Below are 23,115 nucleotides of genomic sequence, written 5' to 3' on the forward strand. Positions count from 1 at the left end.
TTGCAAATGGGTCCTGGTCCAAAAATGTTGAGAATCACTGTTCTAGATGAGGTGTAAATAGTGCCAAATAAAGAGTCACTATCACTTCCTGTATTTTGAACCTAATGCTTCTATTGATGCATCTAATAACCGCATTCACCTTTTGTGCAGCTGTATTGCACTGCAGACTCGTATTGCATCAGTGATCCACCATGACTCTTGGATCCTTCTGCAGAATGTCCACACTTCCGTTTGAAATTTATTTGGGGGTGGGGGGAAGAGGGGGTCCACAAATGAAAAAAGGTTGAAAATTGCTGTTCTAGGCTATTACAGTAATAGCCTAGAACTTTTAACCAAGATTGAATCCCCAGGGTGCTTAAAACACATAGTAAGCAAGTTGCCTTTGCCCTGAAGAGCTTTCATTTTAAATTTAATAGAGTATATTAGGAAGCATCAAAGTGATTTTATTAGTGTAAGTTTGTTTCAAGAGGTTAAGGACCAAAGATGTTTTCAGCCAAACCAAAAATAAATCTACCATATTTACCCAAATATGACAACTTTGAATTTAAGACAACCCCCTCAATAATTATATTCTACACATGGAAAGTTACAAATTTCTTATAATTTTCCACGTATAGAATCTTATTACTAAAGATGAGGGGGGGTCATCTTAAATTTGTCCACCCCACCACTGAGGCAAGAAAACTTGGGGGGGGCAGCAGCCAGACCCTCTACCCTTTCTCCACCTCCTGTGTCTGTGCCTGTTCCTCTTCTGCCTATTCCATGCAACCACTTGCCCACTCTGCTGCCTGTCCCCCCGCCCCTTATCCCCCCACTGCATGCCCTTCTGCGGCAGCTCTGGCTCCGGGACAGTCAGCAGTGGTAGCAGTCCCAGCCTGGTCCAGCCAAGCACAAGTAATGGCAGCAGCTCTGGGCCAGGCTGGGGCCAGAGCAGAAGGTAAGTGGTAGAAGAAGGAAAGATGGGGGGTTGGGGAGGCAGGCTGTATGTTCTTTCCTGTGCTCCCCCCTGCAGTGACTTTCACACCATGGATTTCCCTCACATACACCCACCATCACATGGGCTCCACCTCACATATCTTTCCCACTGGTCTCCCACAGGCACACTCCCCCACTGCACAGTCTCCCCTGTTGCAGATCCCTGCCCTACAGCACAAGCCACCTTACTCTGGAGCAGGCAGCTTCGGCTTCACTCAGAGCTGGGGCCACAGTAGCTGCAGCCAGTCTTGGATCCAAGACAAATTCTGCCCCGCCCCCCTGATGTTGACTGGGGAAAGTAAGTTTATCCTGGGTTTGAGTAAATGTATAACAAGAGAAACATTCGGCTTCAACCAAGTTCCTGACAAATGTTGGTTTGTGTCACACAAAATGCAACAGTTTGAATAGTGATCAGAAAAAACCAGGTACTGTAGCTAGAGACTCAGATGAATATGGCAGACCTGTGTGAATAAGGGCTCAATCATGGAAGATACTGAGAAACCACACCAACAAGTGAAGTCAGTGGAAATTTAAGACACCCACCTTATCAAAGGCAGCTGTCGGAAAATTTGTAGAGTGCCTTTATGCACTAAATATGTTTCTAAGCCAATAGTATTATTCCTCTGTTTTCATAAGTGCTCCCTCAAAATTACTTTTTAATTTATTTTGAAGAGGAAAAAGCTGATGTATATTCCTTCAGGGATATTATTCTCTTATTTATATGGCTCCTTAGCATTTAAGATCTGTTCTGATAATGAACAATTTAGTGGTCAGATTTGTCTTTGTTCAGCTTACTGGATGTTACATTTAATGCACTACCCGAAGATTATTTGAGTAGATACAGTCTTACCAGTAGAGAAAATGAGAACAGTGTTATCCCAAAGGCCATAACTCTTTAGGGCTGCAGTGAGGTTACCTACAGCTTCATCCATAACAGATACCATTCCTGCATAGTGGCGCCTTTTCTCATCTTTAATGAAGTCATATTGTTTCATGTATTCCTCAGGAACCTGAAGAGGTTCATGAACAGTCTGAAGAGCAAGGTAGAGAAAGAGAGGCTGGAAAAGAAAAGTTATGTAAATTAGGTGACAGTACCCAAACAATACATGCAAAAATTGCAAAAGTAAGCAGGCCCAGATCTAACAACCAACTGATCTTTTGTTTTCCTTCTGATTTATGTCTTGTAATTTCTAAGCATAAGGTATCTCCAGTTCTGGGAAAGATTTTTGTTAGCCACTGAAAACTGAAAAATCAGCATCTCTTTTCCAATATACTGGTTGGGTTGTTTTGTTTTGTTGTTTGTTTGGGTTTGTTTTTTTTTTGGGGGGGGGGGGGAGGTTGTTTGTTTTATTAAATATACCAAAGGTAAAAACTATACAAATTCTCAAAAAGCAAAAAAACACAACACAAATCCTTGCAATAGGGTACCATATAGCTATGCATCTGCTAAGAAATCACACTATGAACACAAAACTTAAAAACACTTAACATCAGCAAAACCTTTACATACAAACAAAATAAAATACCTCATAAACCAAATTACAGCATCATATTTCCATAAACTAACAAAACATCAATTTTTTCAAGACCCCATCAGTCCCATATAATCACATATGTAGACAACAATTTTATCCCATCTCCATCAACCACCATGTCACCCTTTTCTTCCTGTTTCTGCTTTAAATCCCAGCCTCATCCAATTCCCATTGGTTCGAACAAAACTCCAAATAACATTTTTTCATTCCCTTATTACTTCCCCCATCCTGACTTTCCCCACCTTCATGCCCCATATATCCCCTCATCTCATAATAACCCAATTGCAAACTTTCCCATACTGTCAAACACAAACCCTTAAAAACTAGTAAACACCTCACCTTCCATAGTGCCATCCTCACCCCATCAAAAATACCCTAACCTCCAATTCCTGAATTCACCCTTTCACCAATGCATACATTACCTTCCCACACAACCCAAGCCCCTCAAAAAAATTCCTACACATCCCCACACCTTTCGTACATAAAAGCACTCCCAAAATATGTGGTGAATTGTTTCCTCCCTACAGCATAATTCCCTCAAACAGTTTGCCAACCGTACCAAACCCCACCGGTTTTGTCTCCCTCACCATTAGAACCCTCCTTACCACCCTCCATGCTCATTCCCTGTGCTCCACCCTCCACCTTTTATCCACTACCCCTTTTCCAATGTACTGGTAACAAAACTAGCTTGTTATAATCTTCCTGCTATTCTATCTACCCTCCTAGGCTAGGGACAGAAGTTGCACATAAACCGGGTTAAGGGGTCAGAAACTCGTTTAAACTTGTAACAGAACAGAAGTTCAGTACACATAAACCAGTTTCAATATGGCTGAAACTGGTTAAAGATAAACCTGGTTGAATGTAGTATCCGACTTACCTGATTTGGGTCAAACCAGTTTATGAAACTTCTGTCCCAGACCCCTTCCTGGTTCAAGTTAAATCAGCCCCCCAGCATGCCAACATGCTTTCCAGCCCTGGGCTGGGCTATCCTGTCTGCTCTAGAGGGGGTCTGCCACCAGGCAAATTCTGGCTAGGATCTGGGGCCAGGAAGTGGGGTTAAACCTCTCTTCCCCAGTTAAAACCCCCGTCCCCCAAGTACAGAGCTGCCTTGGTGCCAAACTTACTGGAAGTTACTGCTGGCTGCAACTGTGAGCTACAAATCCCAGAGGCACCTGGAAGCAGGAAGAAGTGATGAGCAACCCTGCAGAGTCCTACTTATGTGATGCTGGACTGCAAATCCCAGAAACCTCGGTGCAGTAGGAAGAGGAAGTGCCAGAGAGACATGCTTTTGTGCCCCCTGGCTTCTGACCTGAGTCACTGCAGGCATGTGGCTGCATTTCCTGAATCAAAGGTAAATGTCTGTCCAGTTGTTTCTCAGTTTAATCTTTGCAGCTTAGATTAACCTGCAAAGACTGAATCGATTCAACCTCGGGCATTTTCACTGTACTTATCCCTACTCTCCTTTCAGAACCACATGCAACTCTGTTTCTATAAATACATCTGCTCTGATTTGAAATACTGTGAAGTTGCACAAGTCTGTAAGTCATCAAAAGGCAAATTGTGAACATTAACAGGATTTAGGTAGGAAATCAGAACCCTCATCTCATTTATATAAAATACAATTGTATTTTGTCTCCAAAATGCCTATTAGCAATGATGATATTTGCCATGAAAAGTTTCTTTACATTTTCCTGCTGTAATACACACCTACTACTTAGTTTAAGAGCTTATTAAGAGACCAAAGGAGGCAACAGATAATTTCACTTCCACAGCTGTTTTTGCAATAGGATTTCATAGTTAAAATGTAGTTTCTTGACTAGTCAGTAATTCTTATCTATGATGAATTCTTTGTGCAAATTTTGTTAACAAATAAATCCAAAATGTTATAGCCTTTAATTATGATCCATAAATGCATATGCAAAAGGGGAATCAAATTAAAGTCTATAATAGGAGAAAAGACTGGATTCTGAAAGTCTTCCTGTAATCTAATTTTAATAGAACTTCAAGATTGCTTTTTATAACATGCAAGATATTTTACAATTAAACACAGTGCATCTTTCAAAGGAAGGATATTCTAAAGAAGAAAGCATTCCTTAGCTATTAAGTCTATTTGAATGACTTACAAAGGGAGAAGATGCTCCCTTTATATGAAGTAGAGGCCTATTAATAATTTTCCTCTAGCAGAAGTTAAGTTCTTTTTTCGCCATGAATCCCATCTTCTGCTACATTATGTTTCTCTTCTACAAGTCTTTTTAATGTCTTTCACAAACTATGGTATATGACAATATCAATGTTGAACTTTCTCAGGTGTCCCAATGCAGTACCATCCGTTTCTATTTGCAGCACTTACCTAACTATACACTTCTCTGATCTAGATCTCTTGTAACGGATCAACCGCTCTTTTACAAAACATTGCTATTACAGAAGTTCTTGGTCTATATTCATTGTCTTATTTAAACCGTACTTTTTATTTTCTATGAAAACAAGCAAAAGACCACTTACTTGGATACTAGTGTGAAGAACCTAGATGCACAGCTACCTGTCAATATGACCCTGTATCTTCTACAGATTAATACTGCATCAATATTGTTATAATCAAAAAAGTTGCCCATTGTACCTTTTCAGTCTTATGGCTGGCAATAAGATCAATAGCTCTTTCTGTAAATACATGAGCAGAGTACTTGTTTTTAAATTCAGCTGCAACTTCTTCTCCATCTCGAAAATCAAGGGCACAGCGTGTTACATTCTTTGCACTGATGAATACACAATGCTCATGAGAATAATAATCTTCACTTCCAAGAAGATAGCCTAGAGCAGGAAAATAAAATAAAATGATCAGATCAACATAATACCACAAAGAAGTAAATAGTTAAAATATGCTCAGAAGATCCTAGGAACTGAACCAGGTCCCATGCTCCAAAGGAAAACAAAATCCTACAATCCTAGTCACTCTGACCTTTTCTGACTTCACATTTAGTAACCTGTTTGGCCCCGAGCTGAAAAGCTATACCCCTCTAGTCATGCATCAGTAAGGTTTCTAGGTACCAGTACACTTCAGTCAATGTGCACAATGTGTCTAAAACTTCACCCCTCTGGATAACTAGAAAGCTTCTTTTAATTCCCAATTAAAATTCATTCATAATCTGCCTATAGCCATGTGATCTTATGTCAGTGTTATATTTTTAGCATAAGCAGCTCTTCCTTCCTCCGCAATTTTCACCTTGAAGATATATTTAAGAAAATAAATCGTCTCTCTCCAGATCTTTATTTTACTATGCTAAACAAGTCAAGCTCCTTCAGTCTTCTTTCATTGGATAAGTTCTCCCTTCCCTTAACCATGTTCCAGTTTGTACCTGTTTCAATTTTAAGTTAATTTATTTTGAACACTGATGACTAAAACCATACATAGTATTCTAAAGGGGGGCGGGGGGGGTCTTACCAATGCCTTGAACAGTGATAACAGTAACTTCTTGTCAATATCCCACCTAAAACACCTTAAAATAACTTTGCAAGGGTTTAGGTTGTAGCCGTGTTGGTCTAAGGACATAGGCAGACAAGGTTCCTTGGGTGAATTTGATATCTTTTATTAGACCAACCCATATGGTTGGAGAATAGTTATTAAGCAAGCTTTCGGGTTCAAAAACCCTTCGTCAGGCTAAGGAAGCTTCAGCAGTTGGTGTGTGCTCTTCCTGGATGGAATGCTTTTTTCACTAATGCACCACACTGCTGGCTTTTGGTCATCCTATGGTCAAATATATTCAGATCCCTCTCTTCATCAAGTCATCTCCAATCTATAAGCCCTCATATGACTGTCCAAGTCCTTGTTTTAGGCCAGGAAGTATATGACTACACTTCAAACTATTAATCTTCATATAATTTGTAATGAACTTTCTATGATCAAGTAACAAACTGCTTAGGTGTGGGAGATGCAGTTGATGTCATATATTTGGATTTTAAAAAGGCCTTCAATATGGTTTCCCAAGACGCTCTTATAAAAAGACTGGAGGACTGTGGGCTGGCAGAGTCCACCATCAGATGGGTTGGGAACTAGTTGAGGGGTGTTAGTGGATGGGTCTGTATCATCTTGGCGGGAGGTGGGCCAGTGGTGTCCCGCAGGGTTTGGTTCTTGACCCCATGCTGTTTAACTGCTTTATCAACAATTTAGATGAGGATGTAGAAAGCATGCTGGCCAAGTTTGCAAGTGATACTAAGTTATGGGGAAAAGTGGAAAAGCTGGAAAGATGGATGGAGCAGAACTGGATGCAGTTCAATAAGGATAAATGCAAAGTGCTTCATCTGGGGAGAAGTAACCTGCAACATGAGTATAAGTTAGGAGGAGACGTCTTGGCCAGCACAATGGCTGAAAGGAACAGTGGGGTTCAAGTTGATCACAAGATGAATATGAGCTGCCAATGCAATGCTGTAGTCAACAGAGCTAATAGCATACTGGGATGCATTAGCCAATTCATTGTGGGCAGGGCTAAGGAGGTGATACTTCCCCTCTAGTCAGCATTGGTGAGATCCCAGCTGGAGTACTGTGTCCAGTTCTGGGTGCCACAATTCAAAAGAGCCATGGAGAATCTTGAGAGGATCTAGAGAAGGGCCACATGAATGATCAAGGGCCTGGAAGACAAACTTTATGAGGAAAGACAAGGGATCTGGAACTGTTCAGCCTGGGGAAGAAAAGACTGAGGGGGGGGGGCCTGGTGGCCCTCTATAAGTATGTAAGGGATAAATATCGGGAGCTGGGAGAAAAAACTGTTTACATTCCCCAGGGGAAGACAAGGAGCAATGGCCATAAGCTGTTAGAGGATGGTTTTAGGTTGAATGCAAGGAAGAACTTATTTACAGTAAGGATGACCAGAGTCTGAAATAGACTTCCCAAAGAGATGGTGCAATCCCCAATGTTGGAAGTCTTCAAGAGGAGACTGGACAGACACTTTGCTGCAACTTTTTGATCTCAGCAGTATTCCTGCCCAGAGCAAGGGGGTTGGACTCAAGCTTTCAAAGCCCTCTCCAGCCCTTAATTTCTATAATTTCTGTGAACCACTCCACAAAATAACTAAAGTCACCTTGTATAATAATCCAGACCTCTTCCATTTTGGCAGTACTCCCACTTAATGTCATCTACAAATTTAATGAGGACACATCTGGTTCCTGCACCAAGATTGCTCATAAAGATGTTAAACAGGAAAGGTCTTACAACAGATCCCTGGGGAATACCATTAATATCAGACCAGAAGCAGTTAAGTCACCTTTCAGGATAACATACTGTAGTCTCCTTTTTAGGCAATTCCTTTTCCACTTCATTACTGAAGTACAGGTGTTCTAAGTTCACAAATGATATTGAAGTCAAGCTAACAGGGGTCTGTAGTTTCTTGGGCCACTCTGTCTCACTTTTTGGAAGACAGACACCATATTTGCTATTCTCTAGTCATATGGTACTATCCCTAAGTTGACATGTTCTCTGAAGATTCATGCTGCAGGGAGTTTCTATATTCTGGAACAGAGTTCATTCAGGGCCACACAATTTTGTGACAATAAACATTTTAAGTTTGGCATCCACCTCAAATGTGTAAATTTCCATATGCAGGCAAGCTTCTTTGGGTAGATATGATATCTTTTATTAGACCACCTGAGAAGTTGGAAAAAAGTTATTTGCAAGCTTTCGGGCACAAGCATCCTTCTTCAGGCATAGGGAGTCTCTGCGGTTCCGAGATCTCCAAGGAATGAAAGAAGCTAAAAGTGTGAAGGATGTCAGTGAGAATGTAAATAGGTGGAAATTAGGAAAACAATGGAGAGAAAAGGGAAGTGGGGGGAACGAGGGGGAAATAATGCAAAGGTAAGTAAGAGACACTCTACTGCAGTTGAGTTCTCCAAGGTAGAAAAAGAGGCAGTCTGTGAAAAAATAAATTATTTTTTATATATTAAATAAATGGCTGGAAATTAGGAGGACAAAGGGTAGAAAAGGAAGGGAGGGGAGGGGAGGAAGGGAGGGAAAAAAGTGTAAATGGTAAGGTCAGGCAGGTACCTGGTGAATCAGATGTCAGACAGGTTGTAATGTGTCATAAATCCAATGTTTATATTGAGTCCATGATTTTTTGTATTCAGTAGATTTATGAAGTGAAATCTGTAGGCTCATCTACAAAAGGTGTTTTGTAAGTTCCATTTGAGGATTGGAGCTGAGAGATCAGAGGGAGTGATTGTCTTGTGGGAAGTGTGCACCCACAGGTAATTGGATATTTTGTTCTGGAAAGATCTCTTTAAGAATTGGGTTTCTTCTAGCATGGGTTCCAATTGTTTAAGGATTTTCCATGCACCTTTCAGGAAAGGTGGTACGTCGTAACTAATGGCGTGTGATTCATAGGGATTTTCTTTTTGTACTGTAGCAAATCTTCACATGGTATCCAGATGTCTCTTTCAAAAGTATGATCACTCTCTCTTAAGGAGTGTCCTTATTGGGTGAAGGCCCTTTTGAGATTTGTGAGGTGGTGATCACATATCTGTGCCACTTGATATCTAACCATTATCATAAATTACATCATAATCTTTATTGAAGACTGAGTCATGATTTGGACTTATCTAGGTTATACTTGATCTTCACTGAGTTATCAAGTTATAATATTCCCACTTCTCTCCTGCTTCTCAATTTATACTGAAGACGTTTTTATTATATCCTTAAGAAACAAAAACTCATCAATGATGTTGGTCACACTCATATTATTCCTGTATTCTGTGACTACAGAAAGATACTGCACCTTCCCAATCAATCTCTACTAGACCCTCCGCTTATTTTCAATAGCTAGTTTCCAAAGCTTGTTCATCCAGGTAAGCAGCAGCCTCTCCTTACCAATTTTCTCGTTTTGTTGGAGAGGCAGAGTCCCAGTGACATTTGAATTTTTGCTTCCAAAACAATCCTGGGCTGCTTCTACATTTGCCTTTCAAATCCTGAAGACCTCCTCAATTCATTGCTTTAGTTTCTCAAAATTAGCACCTTTGAAGTCCAAACCCATTGTTATAGACCTATTCTTTTCTGCCTTGCAATTTAAATTGAAGTGAATCAACTCATGATCACTTAATATATGACTAGTTTCATAACCAGTTCTTCTATAGTCTTCATTATTTGCCAAAACTAGGTCTAAGATAGCTCTGCCTCTTTTTGGTGCAGGAAATCAATGATACATTTTTCTAAGTTCTCTCTTCCAAAAATATCCAAATCTTCCCATTATAGGTATCATTTGCTATCCAGTCTCCCACAATAACACTAATTTCCACTATTACTAAATTCTCTCAAGACATTAGATCTCTTAGACATACCCTGTTTCCAAGTCTGAAGCTGGGAATCTATAACAAATCCCCAACACAATCTCTTTCAGGCCTATTTTACTATTCCCTGTTATTGAGATTTTAACTTATTGTTTTGCCTAGGCCATCACATTTTATTTTCTTGAAATCTATCATTTCACTCATAAACAGTGCTACCCCATCACCGGTTAGTCTTATTTCTGTCCTTCCTAAAGTGTATGTATATTTTAATGCCTGTATCCCAGTAATAAATAGCTTCTGTTCCACTATTTTTCCACTATTCCTATTATGTAGATTTTTGTGTCCCATACTAGAAATCCCAGTTTCTCTGCTTTATTACTCAGACTCCTTAAATTGATACACAGATATTTTAGCTGTTTCCATCTTCCCTGCTTGGCCACCTCTTCATTTACCCATTTATCCCCCTGCTATGCATTTATTCCCATCATAAAGATTTTGTAAATTTCTTGCAACCTTCTCTCCTGAGCTCCTACTTTAAGGTTCTCCTTACCAGTTAGCCAATACCCCGAGATTGAGATTATCCCTCACTTACTTAAGTGGAACCCATCCCTGTCCATGAAAATCTGCAATGATCAAACATCCCAATCCTTGAGGCATCTGATTATCTTCATTCATTTTTTGCCTGCCTTCTCTCAGGACAAAAAGAATCTTGCCAAAGATCACTTGAGCTTCTATATCTCAACACATTTCCCAGCCTAGCTTAATTTCCTTTACCCTTGTATGAGCATCTGTTTGCATCACTGATTCTTAGATAACGAACAATTAACAGATGCTTGCCTGCTACCGTCAGAATCCTTTGCAACCTCAGTTCTATATTCCTCATCTTTGCTCCTGGTTGATAACACATCCTTATTTGCCAGTTCATTCCTTATGGTCTGTGTAATCTTCTTAAAGCAAATCTACAAATATATTAAGTACATATTTTCCTGCTGTTTACATCATACTCTGATCTTTTACCTCCATCTTCTTCTTCTGTTTGCAAATCTTCTATGGATTCCCCTCTTTTTCTTTCTCTTTCTCATTTTTTTTGAAGACCATCTTTTCTAATAAGTGCCAGAGGCCTCCCATTTGTACACATAGCTTCACTTCACCTTTCTTCCATCACAGGCTCAAAATCGTATCTGAACTCCGTCCCTGTCACCTGGTCAAACCCAGATCTCTGAAACCCAGACAACTAATGACGGTATTTGTGGTTATGGCAAAACAAGACCCTAGTGCAACCCTCCCATCATCATCTTGTACAGCAGCAGTTCCCAATCTATGGTATGGGTACCACAAGTAGTATACAGACTACCTGTTACTGGTATGCATTAACAGATTTATTATAATTACTTTATATGACAAAAATTTGCTGGTGGTACTTAAGGTTGAACTGAAAAATTTGCTGGTGGTACTTAAGGTGGTATTATTTTAAATTGGTGGCACACAAGCTGTCAGTTTGGGAGCTGCTGTTGTACAGCACTATTTATCTTAGACAGGCTCAGTTTATAAGTTATTCATCAAACACCAAGAAGACAAGTTCAACATACATATGAAAGAACAGATTGCTGACAACTCAGCAGCAGAAAGATAATTCACTTGTCTGGATGGTCAACTGGGCAAGGTTGCTGGACGAAGAAATTGCATAAAGTCAGCAAAACTGTAAACACCACTTGGAACCTAAATTGTAACACAACCCTCAGAAAGACTATGACTCTACTAGTGAATTTCCCATCATGAAGAATGACGGGGGGGGGGGGGAAGCCTGCTAACCCTAACCGTAACACCCGCCCACCCTGCAAATGTGCTGCTGCCTCTCAGGAGCAAGGGGGAAGGGAGGGGGCTTGCCCCGCTGTCCCCTCCGTTTCCCTCTGCCAGCACCCCATGCCGCCGCTGCCACCTCCAGGGAGCAGGGCTGACAGGGGCATGACCAGTGCTGCTGGCCTCACTGCCCCGCTCTGTCCCCTTCGTCCTTGCCATCATAGCAGTCCTCCACCGTGCTGCTGCTGCCTCCTGTCCATAACACTCTTGGAGCATTCTGATTGGTTGTTTCAGTAACCAATCAGAGTGCTCCACGATCATTATGGACAGACAGACAGATGGACTAAGCCCTCTATTATATTAGAATTATTAAAGTGGTCTAACATATGCCCTCTAAAGTTTTGGGTGCTTCCAAAAGATCAGGGAATCAAAACATTAAGGAAAATACAAGCATAATACAACAAAACTGTAAGTAAGCTGAACTGCTTAAAAAAAGAAAAACAGAAAATGTGAAGGGTGTGTCAGAGATCCATGTCTTGACTTAAATAAAATATTATCAAAATACAATAAGAATAAAGAAAAAATGTGGTGGCCCAACTTCAAGCTGGAGCAAACATCTAAAAGAACAAAGGCAATACTTACGGGCACAAGTGCTAGTGATGTATGGCTCATTGTAGGTGGGATCTCTCCGGGCTTAACTGATCTCATTAACCACAACCCATTCACCAGGGAAGATCTAAGACAAGCTTCAGGACAACTAAAAAGTTCCACAGCACTGACTCCAAACAGAGGACTGAAGTACTGAGCCAGTGCAACAAACTTGCTCTTTGACATGAGCAACAAAACTAAGATTCATGGAACAGCTCTCAAGCAGCGGTTTATTGGCCTGATAATCTGATTTTATTTCTTGGGAGATGAGAACAAAATATGAACAATTACTGTGACAGGTCTTCTGTAATTAAAACTGAAAAATCTTAAGCAGATTGTTGTTAAAACAGGATCAAAGCCTTTATTCCCCTGTTAAGAACCAAATAAATTGGATTTTTTTAAGTGGAGAAGCATGTCAGAGCTCATACACTATGCAAGGTGACTATTCAAAGATGCTCAAGACAAACAACTATTTTAGATGGCAAATTTTGCCAGAGTCTCAAAAACACAGAACTCTGCTGACTTCCGATGGCTTTCTGAAGTTCTCCAAATGATAGGATTCCAAAACGCATAATTGCAGCTGTCAAGATACCTTATGACAGCGTTCCTCAACCTTTTCAGCATCAGGACACCCTCAACAACATTTTTGAATGTGGTAACATTCGCAGTTAAGAACCGCTGTTGTGTTCAGCTTACCTAAGTGGTTTCTTAACTGCACGCTTCTGCCTCCAGGTAAAATGGCCCCACGTATCTTGTGTGCAGCCAGCCTGGGAAGGGCTGCAGCATCTGTGTGGCTCCTCCTGCATTAGGGCTCTCCAACAACCCCAAAGCAGGCAGGAGAGCTGGCTGCAGGAATACGCATGCCACAGTGTCCTGGTTCAGAACCAGTGCCTTATGAGAATTCAGATTCTGGTATAATAACTGCCAATTCAACCACCCAACAGGTTCCTGTGACCACAGGTGTACTGCAAGGCAATGTCCATCTCTGTCCTTGACTTGCTGTGGTCACAGATTGTGTTAGCAGTGCTCAACCTTTTTTGTTTGTTTGTTCTGTTTTTGTTTTTTACAAGGGGCCAAACCTTACAATCAGAAACAGGCCGAGGGCTACACGGAAAAGCCTTGCTGGAGCTCCACGTGGACAGCAAACTCTCCGAGTTCAGACCAGCTGACAGGGTGGGCTGTGGCCAGAGACACATGGCTCTGTAGCAAAACCCCCAGGTTTTCTTTTTTTATTTTAAAATGCATTCCCTCCCCTTCCCCCACTATTTCTGACTTTTTCTTTCCCTCTCTATTCCCTCTAGATGAGTAAAAGTAAGCTAAGATGTAGGATAAACTTTAACATTTTATTTTAGGGAGCAAGTTTTATTTTTCTCTCCCCTCTTTGCAAATAAGTTCCCTGCTATTTTGATACTGATACCCACTGTTTTATAAGTGATAATTATTATGTTTGTACTGCTTTTATATTGTGTGATTACTGTTTTAGGCCTATATATGTAAGTTAGCGTAAGTCATGTCAAGTTTCCATTTTGTACGTCAAGCCTCCATCTTGTGTCCTCTGCCCGGGCATCCCCTGTGTTGCAACTGTATGATTCACGCACCCCTCCCATGTAAATTGGTTCCCGGATGAATGAGAGTGATTGAGAATGACTGAAATACAATGGTAGCAGGCCTCTACTGAATGGCCTGTAACGACCAGGCCATCACCTTGCATTGATTCATCCAGGAGCCACAGACCTCACCCAGGAACAGAGACAAGAACCCAGCATTTGAAAGACAAAAGACCCTGCAGAACCAGCAACTCTCCCATTGTACCCAACCATTACAGACACCCGAAACTGCACATCCCTGCATGAAGCACACATGCTCAGTACAGCAGGGCTGACCCTTGTCTGGGCATGCCTCCTGTCACTAGGGTCACACAAGGTCTGCCCCTATAAGAAGGGGCAGTAAAGACAGACCCAGTGGGACGCCCTCTCCATCTGGACCAGCACCATGCCACACCACCTATCCACCCAGAGACCCTGCCAGAGGACCCCCCCTCCCCCCCTCTGGACAGCACCTACTGGACAAGGACCCCTTTCCAGCCTGGATAGGTAGCTATTATCCCCCACCCCTCTTCAACCAAGGACTTGGACTCTGCTTCTCTTCCCTACCTGGACTCCAGCACTTCCACCGAGTCTCTTTCTCCTGCTGCCAGTGTGTGTGTGTGTGTGTGTGTGTGTGCGCGCGCGTGTGTGTGTACGTGCACACACTAATAACTTCATGGGGCTGCATAGCATGTTGTTTGTGTAATAAAACTGTTATTTGGACCCCTAAATTGGGTTTTGCTTTACTAGGGTTTGGCCCTGCTCCAATCTCTGCTCCTCGCCCCTCTAACTTCTGTCTCATTTCTCCCTCTCCTGCTTCTGGCTCACTGCCCCCTCCAACGCCTGTCCTGAGCTCCTCTCTGCCTCCAAACCCCCTTTTTCTTTGCCACTGTCTTATGCCCACTGCCTTTTCCTTTCCCCCTGAGCAACCAGGTTTCTGCCTCAGTTTCTTTCCTGGCTGTCTCCTCCTTGCCACCACTTATCTGCCCCTCCCCCCAATATCTCAGCTGTCTGCCTCAGTTTCCAGCCCCAGCCCCAGTCTACCTTAAGTAAACCCAAGCCTCAGTTCCTCAGCCAGCTTCTCTCTAGTCCACTGGTTCTAATCCCAGTTCTGGCAACTTTCACTCCCTACACTTTAACTCTCTCTCACCTGAACCCTCCCCCAAGTATCCCAGGTATCCCAAGCACACACATACACACTGTACCATCCAAGTTAGGAACTTACCTATGTGTAGGTGGGGTGTGGGGTGTACACACACACACACACACACACACACACACACATATATATATATATACATACACACATCATTGTGTGCATGATATATGAATTAGTGATCTGTGTCTAACTTTTGGGGTGTATAGTGTATGTGCTTGAATTGGTGATAGGTATGCATGTGTCTAGGCTGGTTTGGATGTATATGTGCCTGAGCTGGTAGTGTGTCTGTGTATGCACCTAACTGATTTGTGTGTTTGTATATGTGCAATTGTGTCATAACCTCCTGTCTAACAGTGCAATATTGAGATCCTGAGAGTTGGCCTGGCCCCACAGGGCAACAGCTCCAGGGGCCAGAGGCTGAACCTTGCCGCTGCTCATTCCCCTTTTTTCCCCTACCACTGCTCACTGCCATGTTTTTGTTCCTGCTGCTGCAGCAGCAGGAGAAAAGGAGGGGATGAGTAGCAGAAGTGTTCACCCCTTGGGCTTTAGACCTTTGAGAAAGCAGTTCTATCAAAATCTTAAATCCAGACTTCATTGTCCTGTACCAGCAAAAATTATCTGCTTTGTGAAAAACTGTGACCAATGGCAAGAGATTGTCACTCAGATTACAAAGTCCTGTCTGCCAATAATAGTCACAGTGACAAATACTGAGACTAATGAAGTGCCAAACTACCTGTGTCCCCTCAGAAAAAAAATCACCACTGAGTTTGTCTAATATAATCTTCCTTAACATTTCTTACCTCTATACCTCTATATTTATTTAATACTACTAAAGTATAAAAGTCTTTTTATGTTTCAAAATAAACTCAGAAGAGTTTTAAACAGCTCAACTCTAAATATGAATTGGCATATAAATCATTAATCAAAACAAAACAATAAATCAAAAACATTAACAGTCAAATGATGGACATTTAGCACAGTCAACATAGCTACTAAGAATTTCTGTTGTGGTTTTATAAATTGGATTTGTCATTTCAGAATGCTTATCTATACAGAGACTGAAATAATCATCTCTACATTCACAGAATGAGATCTGAGGCAGAAATGTTATTCATGTGAACAATATGGTAATTTCTGATCCATTACTGACACCAACTGGTCAAAGAGACAAGTTGGTGTTTACAGAATAATATAGAGCTCCAAAGAAAATTAAATTATACCAAAATTAGGCTCTTTCCTGTACATTCTGCTTTTACCAAAAGTCTACCTTTCAAACTTTTCGGCAACTTCACACCAATTCCTCTGCCTTCTGACTCTTCAAAAACTTTGTAACTTCAACAAGCACCATCCCTACATCAATTTCAAGGGAGCAGGCAGAGTCCATTCCAAAATTTATGACCCTGCACAATATGCACTTATCTTAGTCCACTTCATTTAAAACTAATAAGAATGTCAGAAACCTGACCTAAATCAAACAGCTTCCTGAAGTATGTTTTGTGCAAAAGTTCCACCATACAGCTTATGTACAAAATGCCACAGAAAGCAGAAACTGCCAAAGAAAAGAAGATTTTGAGATTTCTAAAAACAATGTTTTTACATACCTATTTTTTCTAAAAGTTACATAAGTCACTAAATCTTATCAATATACATGCAAGTAAAAGAATGTTGTGCACTTCATATACAACTTTGATTGCCTGTAACTAATGTTAACAGTCTGTCAGCAAACATAGGAAACATGTTTTTTTTAAATGTGGTTTTATAGAGGGATGATGTTTTATACCATCTTTCTCGCTCCGTTATCTGGAAACCTAATTAAAATAGCAGATACTGTAATTAGAAAAAAAAGCGAGCAAAACCACTTCCCATTTCTCTAAAAATGACTTTTAAGAAAGAACCAATACAATGTATAGAAAAAGAAGTGGTCTGACCTAAACTGGAAATATGAGGAAACTGAGAAATTCATTTGAATGGTTCCTCTATGAGTATGTACACATAATACACAAGCACACTGGGACAACTTAAACATGAATCTTAAAATGTAAACGGTTGCTTTGGTGGGTTTAAAAATAAAAGCTTTTTCTCTAGTGGTCTACAAGATGTTGGCATGTATTTATAGAGATTATTTTCTAGTTTAGGCAGGGGTCAGCAATCTTTTAGGAGCAGCAGGCCAAATTAGTGCAACTCATTCTGAATGCAGGTCGCCGCTCCCTTGGCTGGCACTGGGCTCCTGAACTGGCTGCTGCTCCCCCCCCACATACAACTGTCACCAACATCCTGGCTTCAAGGGGCACATAACACTGCTTGGCAGGCCATAGGTTGCTGACCCCTGGTTTAGACAATTATAAAAGACATGCTAAAACACTGATTGATGATATGACCAATTTAAATCTGCTGTTCTTAAAATAATCAAATATTTTCACTCTCTCTCTCAATACAGATTGTAAAAGTAGCTTAAAATACCAAACACACAAACATACATGTACTAGCAAATAGTAGTAAATCTGTTCATTACCAAAGTATGTATCAAATCCTCTGCGGGTTGGAAGGCACTCTTTTTTATACATGCCTAGATGCCACTTCCCTACCATATGGGTAACATATCCTGCTTCCTTTAGCAGTTCTGGCAGGAGTTTATCATCCAGTGGGTGGCAGTTGGGTTGACAAGGCCAAATTATTTGATGTTGTAAACCTGTATGAATCTTGTGAAAACAAAAAGAATCCAGGTATTAGTCAAAAAAGTATGATGATAACATACTCAATGAAAACACATATTGTATCTCTCTGAATATATATAATTGTATAAGTATTGTCCATGTTGGAATAGTATTGCTGCTGATGGTCTAGGGCAGGCTTGTCCAACATGCGGCCCACCAAGCCATTTTCTGTGGCCCGCGGTACTGCGACAGGAAACAAAAGTAAACACTTGTCCCTCCCCCAGCCCCTCAGCAGCTTCCTAATGGCTGCTGAAGGGCTGGGGAAAGGACAAGGTTCCCACATGCACCACGTCAGCTTGACGTTGCCGACGTGGTGCGTGTGGGAAGAGGAGTAGCTGGCAGCAAAAATGCGAGTCATTGGTGCTGCGTGAGGTGGTCCCGGGCAGAGCTTGCACTGGCCAGTACCGTGGGTGGCGAGCAGAGCCCGCCCGGGCACACGCGGGGCGAGGGTAGCAGGGACAAAAATCCCCCTAGACCCTCCCCAGTCAACTTCCCCTGCGCTAAATCACCGCTTGCACCTGACTCTGCCCCTCAGGGCTGTAGCTGGGGAGAAGGAGGCATCATCCCGGGGCCCCTGCACCTGCCCTGCTCCACGCTCACTTGCGTGGTTCATCTTCCCAGCGGCAGGTGGAGAAGTCGCAGCCAGGGGCTGCCTGGGCACTGCCCCATGCCCCGCTTGCAGGTCCCTGTGTGAGCACACGGTGTCAGCCTGGGCTCACTGCGCTGCCTCTGCTTCCTCCACCTCTCTCCCCGGCAGAGGAAGCCCCCCCGCCTTTTTTTTGGCTGGCTCTGGGCTGGGTGCTTTAAGCCCCACACTGGGGGGTGATCCGCACTGCATTGGCGGGGAAGGGGCAACTTGGTGCAGTGCAGTCCGGTGCGGGGATGACCACACGAGCATGAAATATGGCTGCCCGGCTATCAGTGGGGCCGTGTCCCAAGGCGGGATTCTGAGGAGCCCGTGCAGGGGTGCCACACGCGTGCATGCACTCATGAGAAGGAAGCACAAGGTCACACTTGCGCCTATCTCCTCCTTCATGGGACCCGGGGGTGAGAAGGGAGGTGAGCTGCATGCGCGTGGCCGTGTGTGAAGCCTGGGCTCCTCATCCCTGATGGAGCCGGGCAGCATCCTAAGGCACTGTTTCTCCTCCTCCTCTTCCTCTCTGCTGCTGCTGGAGGCCAACAGCTGGCTGCTCCTCCATGGCTTCCTCTACCTGGTGCTGTACGCCCAGGTGTCCCAGGGCAAGCCTGCATTAAGCTTCTTCCATTCATTGAGAAGCGAGTAGAAGCGAAAGTGTTTATTTTAGTCAAGTGTTTGGTACTATTTCATTCTTGCTTTTATATTTTTTTTATTTTGGATTTTAAACCACATTTCCAGACCCATTTCATTGTCACTTCCTGCAACTTCATTGGTGTCAAAGGTCACGTGACATCACTTCCTGATGTGATACCACTTCCTGTGAGGTCTTTGAATATAGCTTGCCATCCCACTGGGTGATAAAAAGTTTGTGATCTGGCCCCACATTCAAAAAGGTTGGACACCCCGGTCTAGGAAATAGGCACAAAGCAAGATTTGTGAGGTGAATCGTCAATTAATCTGTCAAGCAAAGAGAAGTTGTCATAAGCAAATACGGTTCTGTGGCTCGTTATAAAATACCAGCTCTATCTGCAAACGTCTAGGCGCTCCACAAGTGATATTGGGGTTCTTACTTTTCAAATTATCTTATTTATTAACATAATTAGGTTTAACTACAGCAACTCTTCTTTATTTAATGATAAGTTCTGCTTCCTTCACAAATTAACTGCCCTTGTTTTAAGTGATCACATTCATTAACATAATGATGTTAAACAAAAGCAATTGTTCTAACTTGAATTAGTCCACATCTGCTTTTTTTCCTCAGACTTAAGGGACTGCATTCCATGCTTTCAAGTTAGTCTAGTATCTCTCTCAACTATAAAGTTTTTAGTTACTTGTGAGAAGCTTAATGTGAACCACAAACTATGAATTTAGACTGCGATTATACTATGAAAACTTTCTATTGTTAGTTTTTAGAGCAACCACAGCAACCTCTTGATAGTGGTGGACTAATTTCTAAACAGGTTAGTTACGAATCACCTTTTAAATGACTTGGACATGGTCATAAACAGGAGTGAATTACACTGTACTATAGACTACTTATGAAAAAAAATTAAGACACTGCAAAAATCAAAATATATTTTGCTCTTCTTTAGCAACACCTGATTGGCTAACTCCAATTCTCTTGCTTGAGGGCCACCTCGAATGATCCTTTCATAAGTACACAACAAAGGTGATTAAATACTATTTACCAGTGGAGGAAGCCATTTATTTTAATTTGTGATGAAGAAGGAAATTACAGAGCCATTGTCAATGTATGCACAGGACTCTGAAGATGAAAGAATAAAACAACCAGAAACATATTTAAATTCTTTGCTGGCTTTAACTTTATTTTCTGTCCCCATTACTTTGTCAAAACTATAGTACAATAGAAAGAAAATGAGGAAGTATAACAAAAGAAGAAAAACTACAAATTAGGAAATGATTTGTTTCAAAACCACCCTTGAACAATGAAATGACAGATCAGCCATTTTGCATGAAACACTTTTCTCTTGCTGGATTTTGTTTGGGGTTTTTTTTAACAACAACAACTGTATTAAACAACTTTGTGTTAAAATCTGAGCTGTTTATTTATGGCAAGCTAAGAATTATATTTTAAAACTATGGAATACTGTCAGGTTACATGACAAAGTTTCCTAAGTCAGTGGAGGGTTGTGTGGAGTCATTGGAAGCTAAATCATTGGAAAAGGACAGTATTAGTAATGGATAATGTTAATCTTTTGAGTGATCCAGAAATGAAACTAGCAGCAATCAGGTGACATGCTGTGTCTGTGTATTGTATGACTCCTGACAGGGGGAATGAAAAGTTAATTCGCTTATCAACATTGCAGCTTATTGGTTATGATACTTACACAAAAGAAATACAGGCAGCTGGGGAGCAGCAGAGAAGTTTCACCACAATAATCATGCAAAATGTTTCAGAAAATATTTGGAAGAAGAGATTTGAAGGTAAGACACATACATCCTCCCACATTGATTCAGTCTCTGGCCTCCCTAGAGTACTAACTGCAGTAGTAGTGTTGCAGCAGAGTAACAGTAGACCATGCAGCTGGTCCAACAGAAGATATCACCCACATCAATCCTTGCCTCTCACATAATTGGAGCCATGCACTTTTTATATGTTCACCTATTCATGAGAAGCTAGATTGATTATATGTTTTAATTTTCTGACTAATGGTTTCTTACATGAAGATAGTTGGTAAATTCATTGGCTCTGTCTTGATTGTTTGGAACTAGAATAAAAAACCAGAACTGTATGACATGTAGCTCACGACACTGTATTTAACATATCATATGTCTTTAACATATTAATCAGTTGGGAAAGGAAATGAGTAGTAAGGTTGCCAGGTTTGCAGATAATACAATATTGCTTAGATTCTTCAAGACTAGAGAAGACAAAACTGCAGAAATCCAGGCAAATAGCCAATACTAAACCATGGCAAAAAAATGCAAATATGGACCAGCACATCATGATGTACCTACCTTCAAAAGAAGAACTCAAACTACTCTTTAGCTTTCGAGCCTAGTAAGATATTACAACAATGCAAGAAAACAAGCTAGATATCACTGTATGCAACTCTATGGAAACTTCCCCTCTGTGCAAGAACAATCAAAAGCTAAACACAAGAATGATACATAAGAAATGTGATGAAAAATACTATAGGAACTATATATAACAACATCATTGTGAGTCAACGTATTCCCTCAGCTGGAACAGTGTGTTCAGTTCTGGCCACCCCACTTCAGAAAGGTAACAGGCAAGTTAAAGATGGTTCAAAGATGGACAGCAAGAATGATTAAGAGATGTGAAAAAACTTTCCAAAAGAAGAAGGATCAAAATAACTGGAATTGTAATGTCAAAAGGAAACCAAAGAAAACAAGATGAAGTTTAGTCAATTCTACTGAGCTCCCAGAATAGAAGAACAAAGGGAGTCCTATAAAACCAAGAAGGAACAAATTTAAAAGTAGTAAAAGGAAGTGGTCAGTTGTGTGATGTGCAGTTCACTAACTCAAGATATTATTGAGGTCAATTAGCTTTAAAAAAAAAAAATGGATATTTTGCACAGATAAGAAAATACCCAGAATTATAACAGTCACTATATTATAGGGGTGCTCCAAAAAAGATTTTTGGGCCAATACCGATGGCTGATTTTTAAGGAGCCATATCGGCTGATAACAAACCAATTCCGATATGCAGCTGGGCAGCTTGAAGACCAGCATTGGGCTGGTGAGTCTGCTGTGGGAGAAGGGGCTAAGGAAGGGAAGGGGTGTGGGGGGGTGCAGATTGAGGCCCCTACAGTGAAGGGGGGAGTGGGGCTGGGGCAGGCGCTGTTCAGCCAGGGTGGGATAGGCATGGGATGGAGCTGCAAGTGGCTTGTCGGGGAGCGGGGAGGGGGGGAGGGGAAAGTGACTTCCACCCTGCACACACCCCAGGACACACAGGGGGCTTATGTCCCCAGATCTGTGCACAGGTGAATGTGGGCTCCCACTGTGAGCTGGGGCCAGAGCTGCACCAGGCTCTTCCTGGCGGGAGGGAGGAAAGAGGGGTTTAGCCATGCTGTGCTCAGGGTGGGCAGCAGCAGTGCAGGGAGGGCACTATGGGAGGGCTGTAGCCACCCCAAAATTCGCCATAGCCCCCTACCCCAACCCCTCCTTCCAGAGCTGCTGTTACCTGCCTCAAGCATAGTGCAGCCTGACCCAGCCCCGCCACCGGGAAGAACCCGGCACAGTCCCTGGCCCCAGCCCACAGCGGCAGCCTGCCGCCACCCTGCCCCGCACACAGATCTGGGGGCACACACCCTACATGCCCTCTCGGGGTTCATGCAGCAGTGGGAGCTGCCCCCCCGCCCCATGCCCATCAGACAAGCCACTCACAGCTATGTCCCACACCTCGCACCTGCCCTGCCCTGGCTGAGCCACGCCTGTCCCTGCCCCACTCCCTCCCTCACCGTGGGGGCCTCAATCTGCCCCCCTCGCACCCCTTCCCTCCCCCAACAGACTTACCAGCCTGATGCTGCTCTCCAAGCCCCCAGGCTGCGCTTCTGGCCCCATGCATGCTGGTGCTGTGCACATGCACAGAGCATTTATCAGCCACATTATCATCTACATCAGGCAAAAAAAGCCAATACTATCAATTTTCCCTATATCAGTGCCAATCCGATATGGGACCAATGTATTGGTGCACCTCTACAATATTAGATTTTTTCACCTAGGACAATGGCTAACCACCAGAAATTAAAAAGAGTCCTGTCTTTGTGGACAAAGAATGCTTTAATTTTGTTTCTGTAAAACCAAGAGT

At 42.2% G+C, this 23,115-nt stretch overlaps 1 protein-coding gene across 2 annotated transcripts in view; it reads right to left on the reverse strand.

Moving 5' to 3' along the window:
• The window catches only part of ARSB (arylsulfatase B), a 158,290-nt gene that overhangs the window by 126,899 nt on the left and 8,276 nt on the right, over positions 1-23,115 (reverse strand). For both annotated transcript variants that reach the window (XM_019481786.2, XM_059725113.1), the window contains exons 2-4: positions 17,482-17,668; positions 5,128-5,318; positions 1,826-2,033 (exon numbers count right to left, since the gene is read on the reverse strand). In XM_019481786.2, the coding sequence (XP_019337331.2) occupies positions 1,826-2,033; positions 5,128-5,318; positions 17,482-17,668 (586 nt within the window). The remainder of the gene's footprint in view (positions 1-1,825; positions 2,034-5,127; positions 5,319-17,481; positions 17,669-23,115) is intronic.

This window comes from Alligator mississippiensis, chromosome 3 (assembly GCF_030867095.1).
Source record: "Alligator mississippiensis isolate rAllMis1 chromosome 3, rAllMis1, whole genome shotgun sequence".
Lineage (NCBI taxonomy): Eukaryota > Metazoa > Chordata > Crocodylia > Alligatoridae > Alligator > Alligator mississippiensis.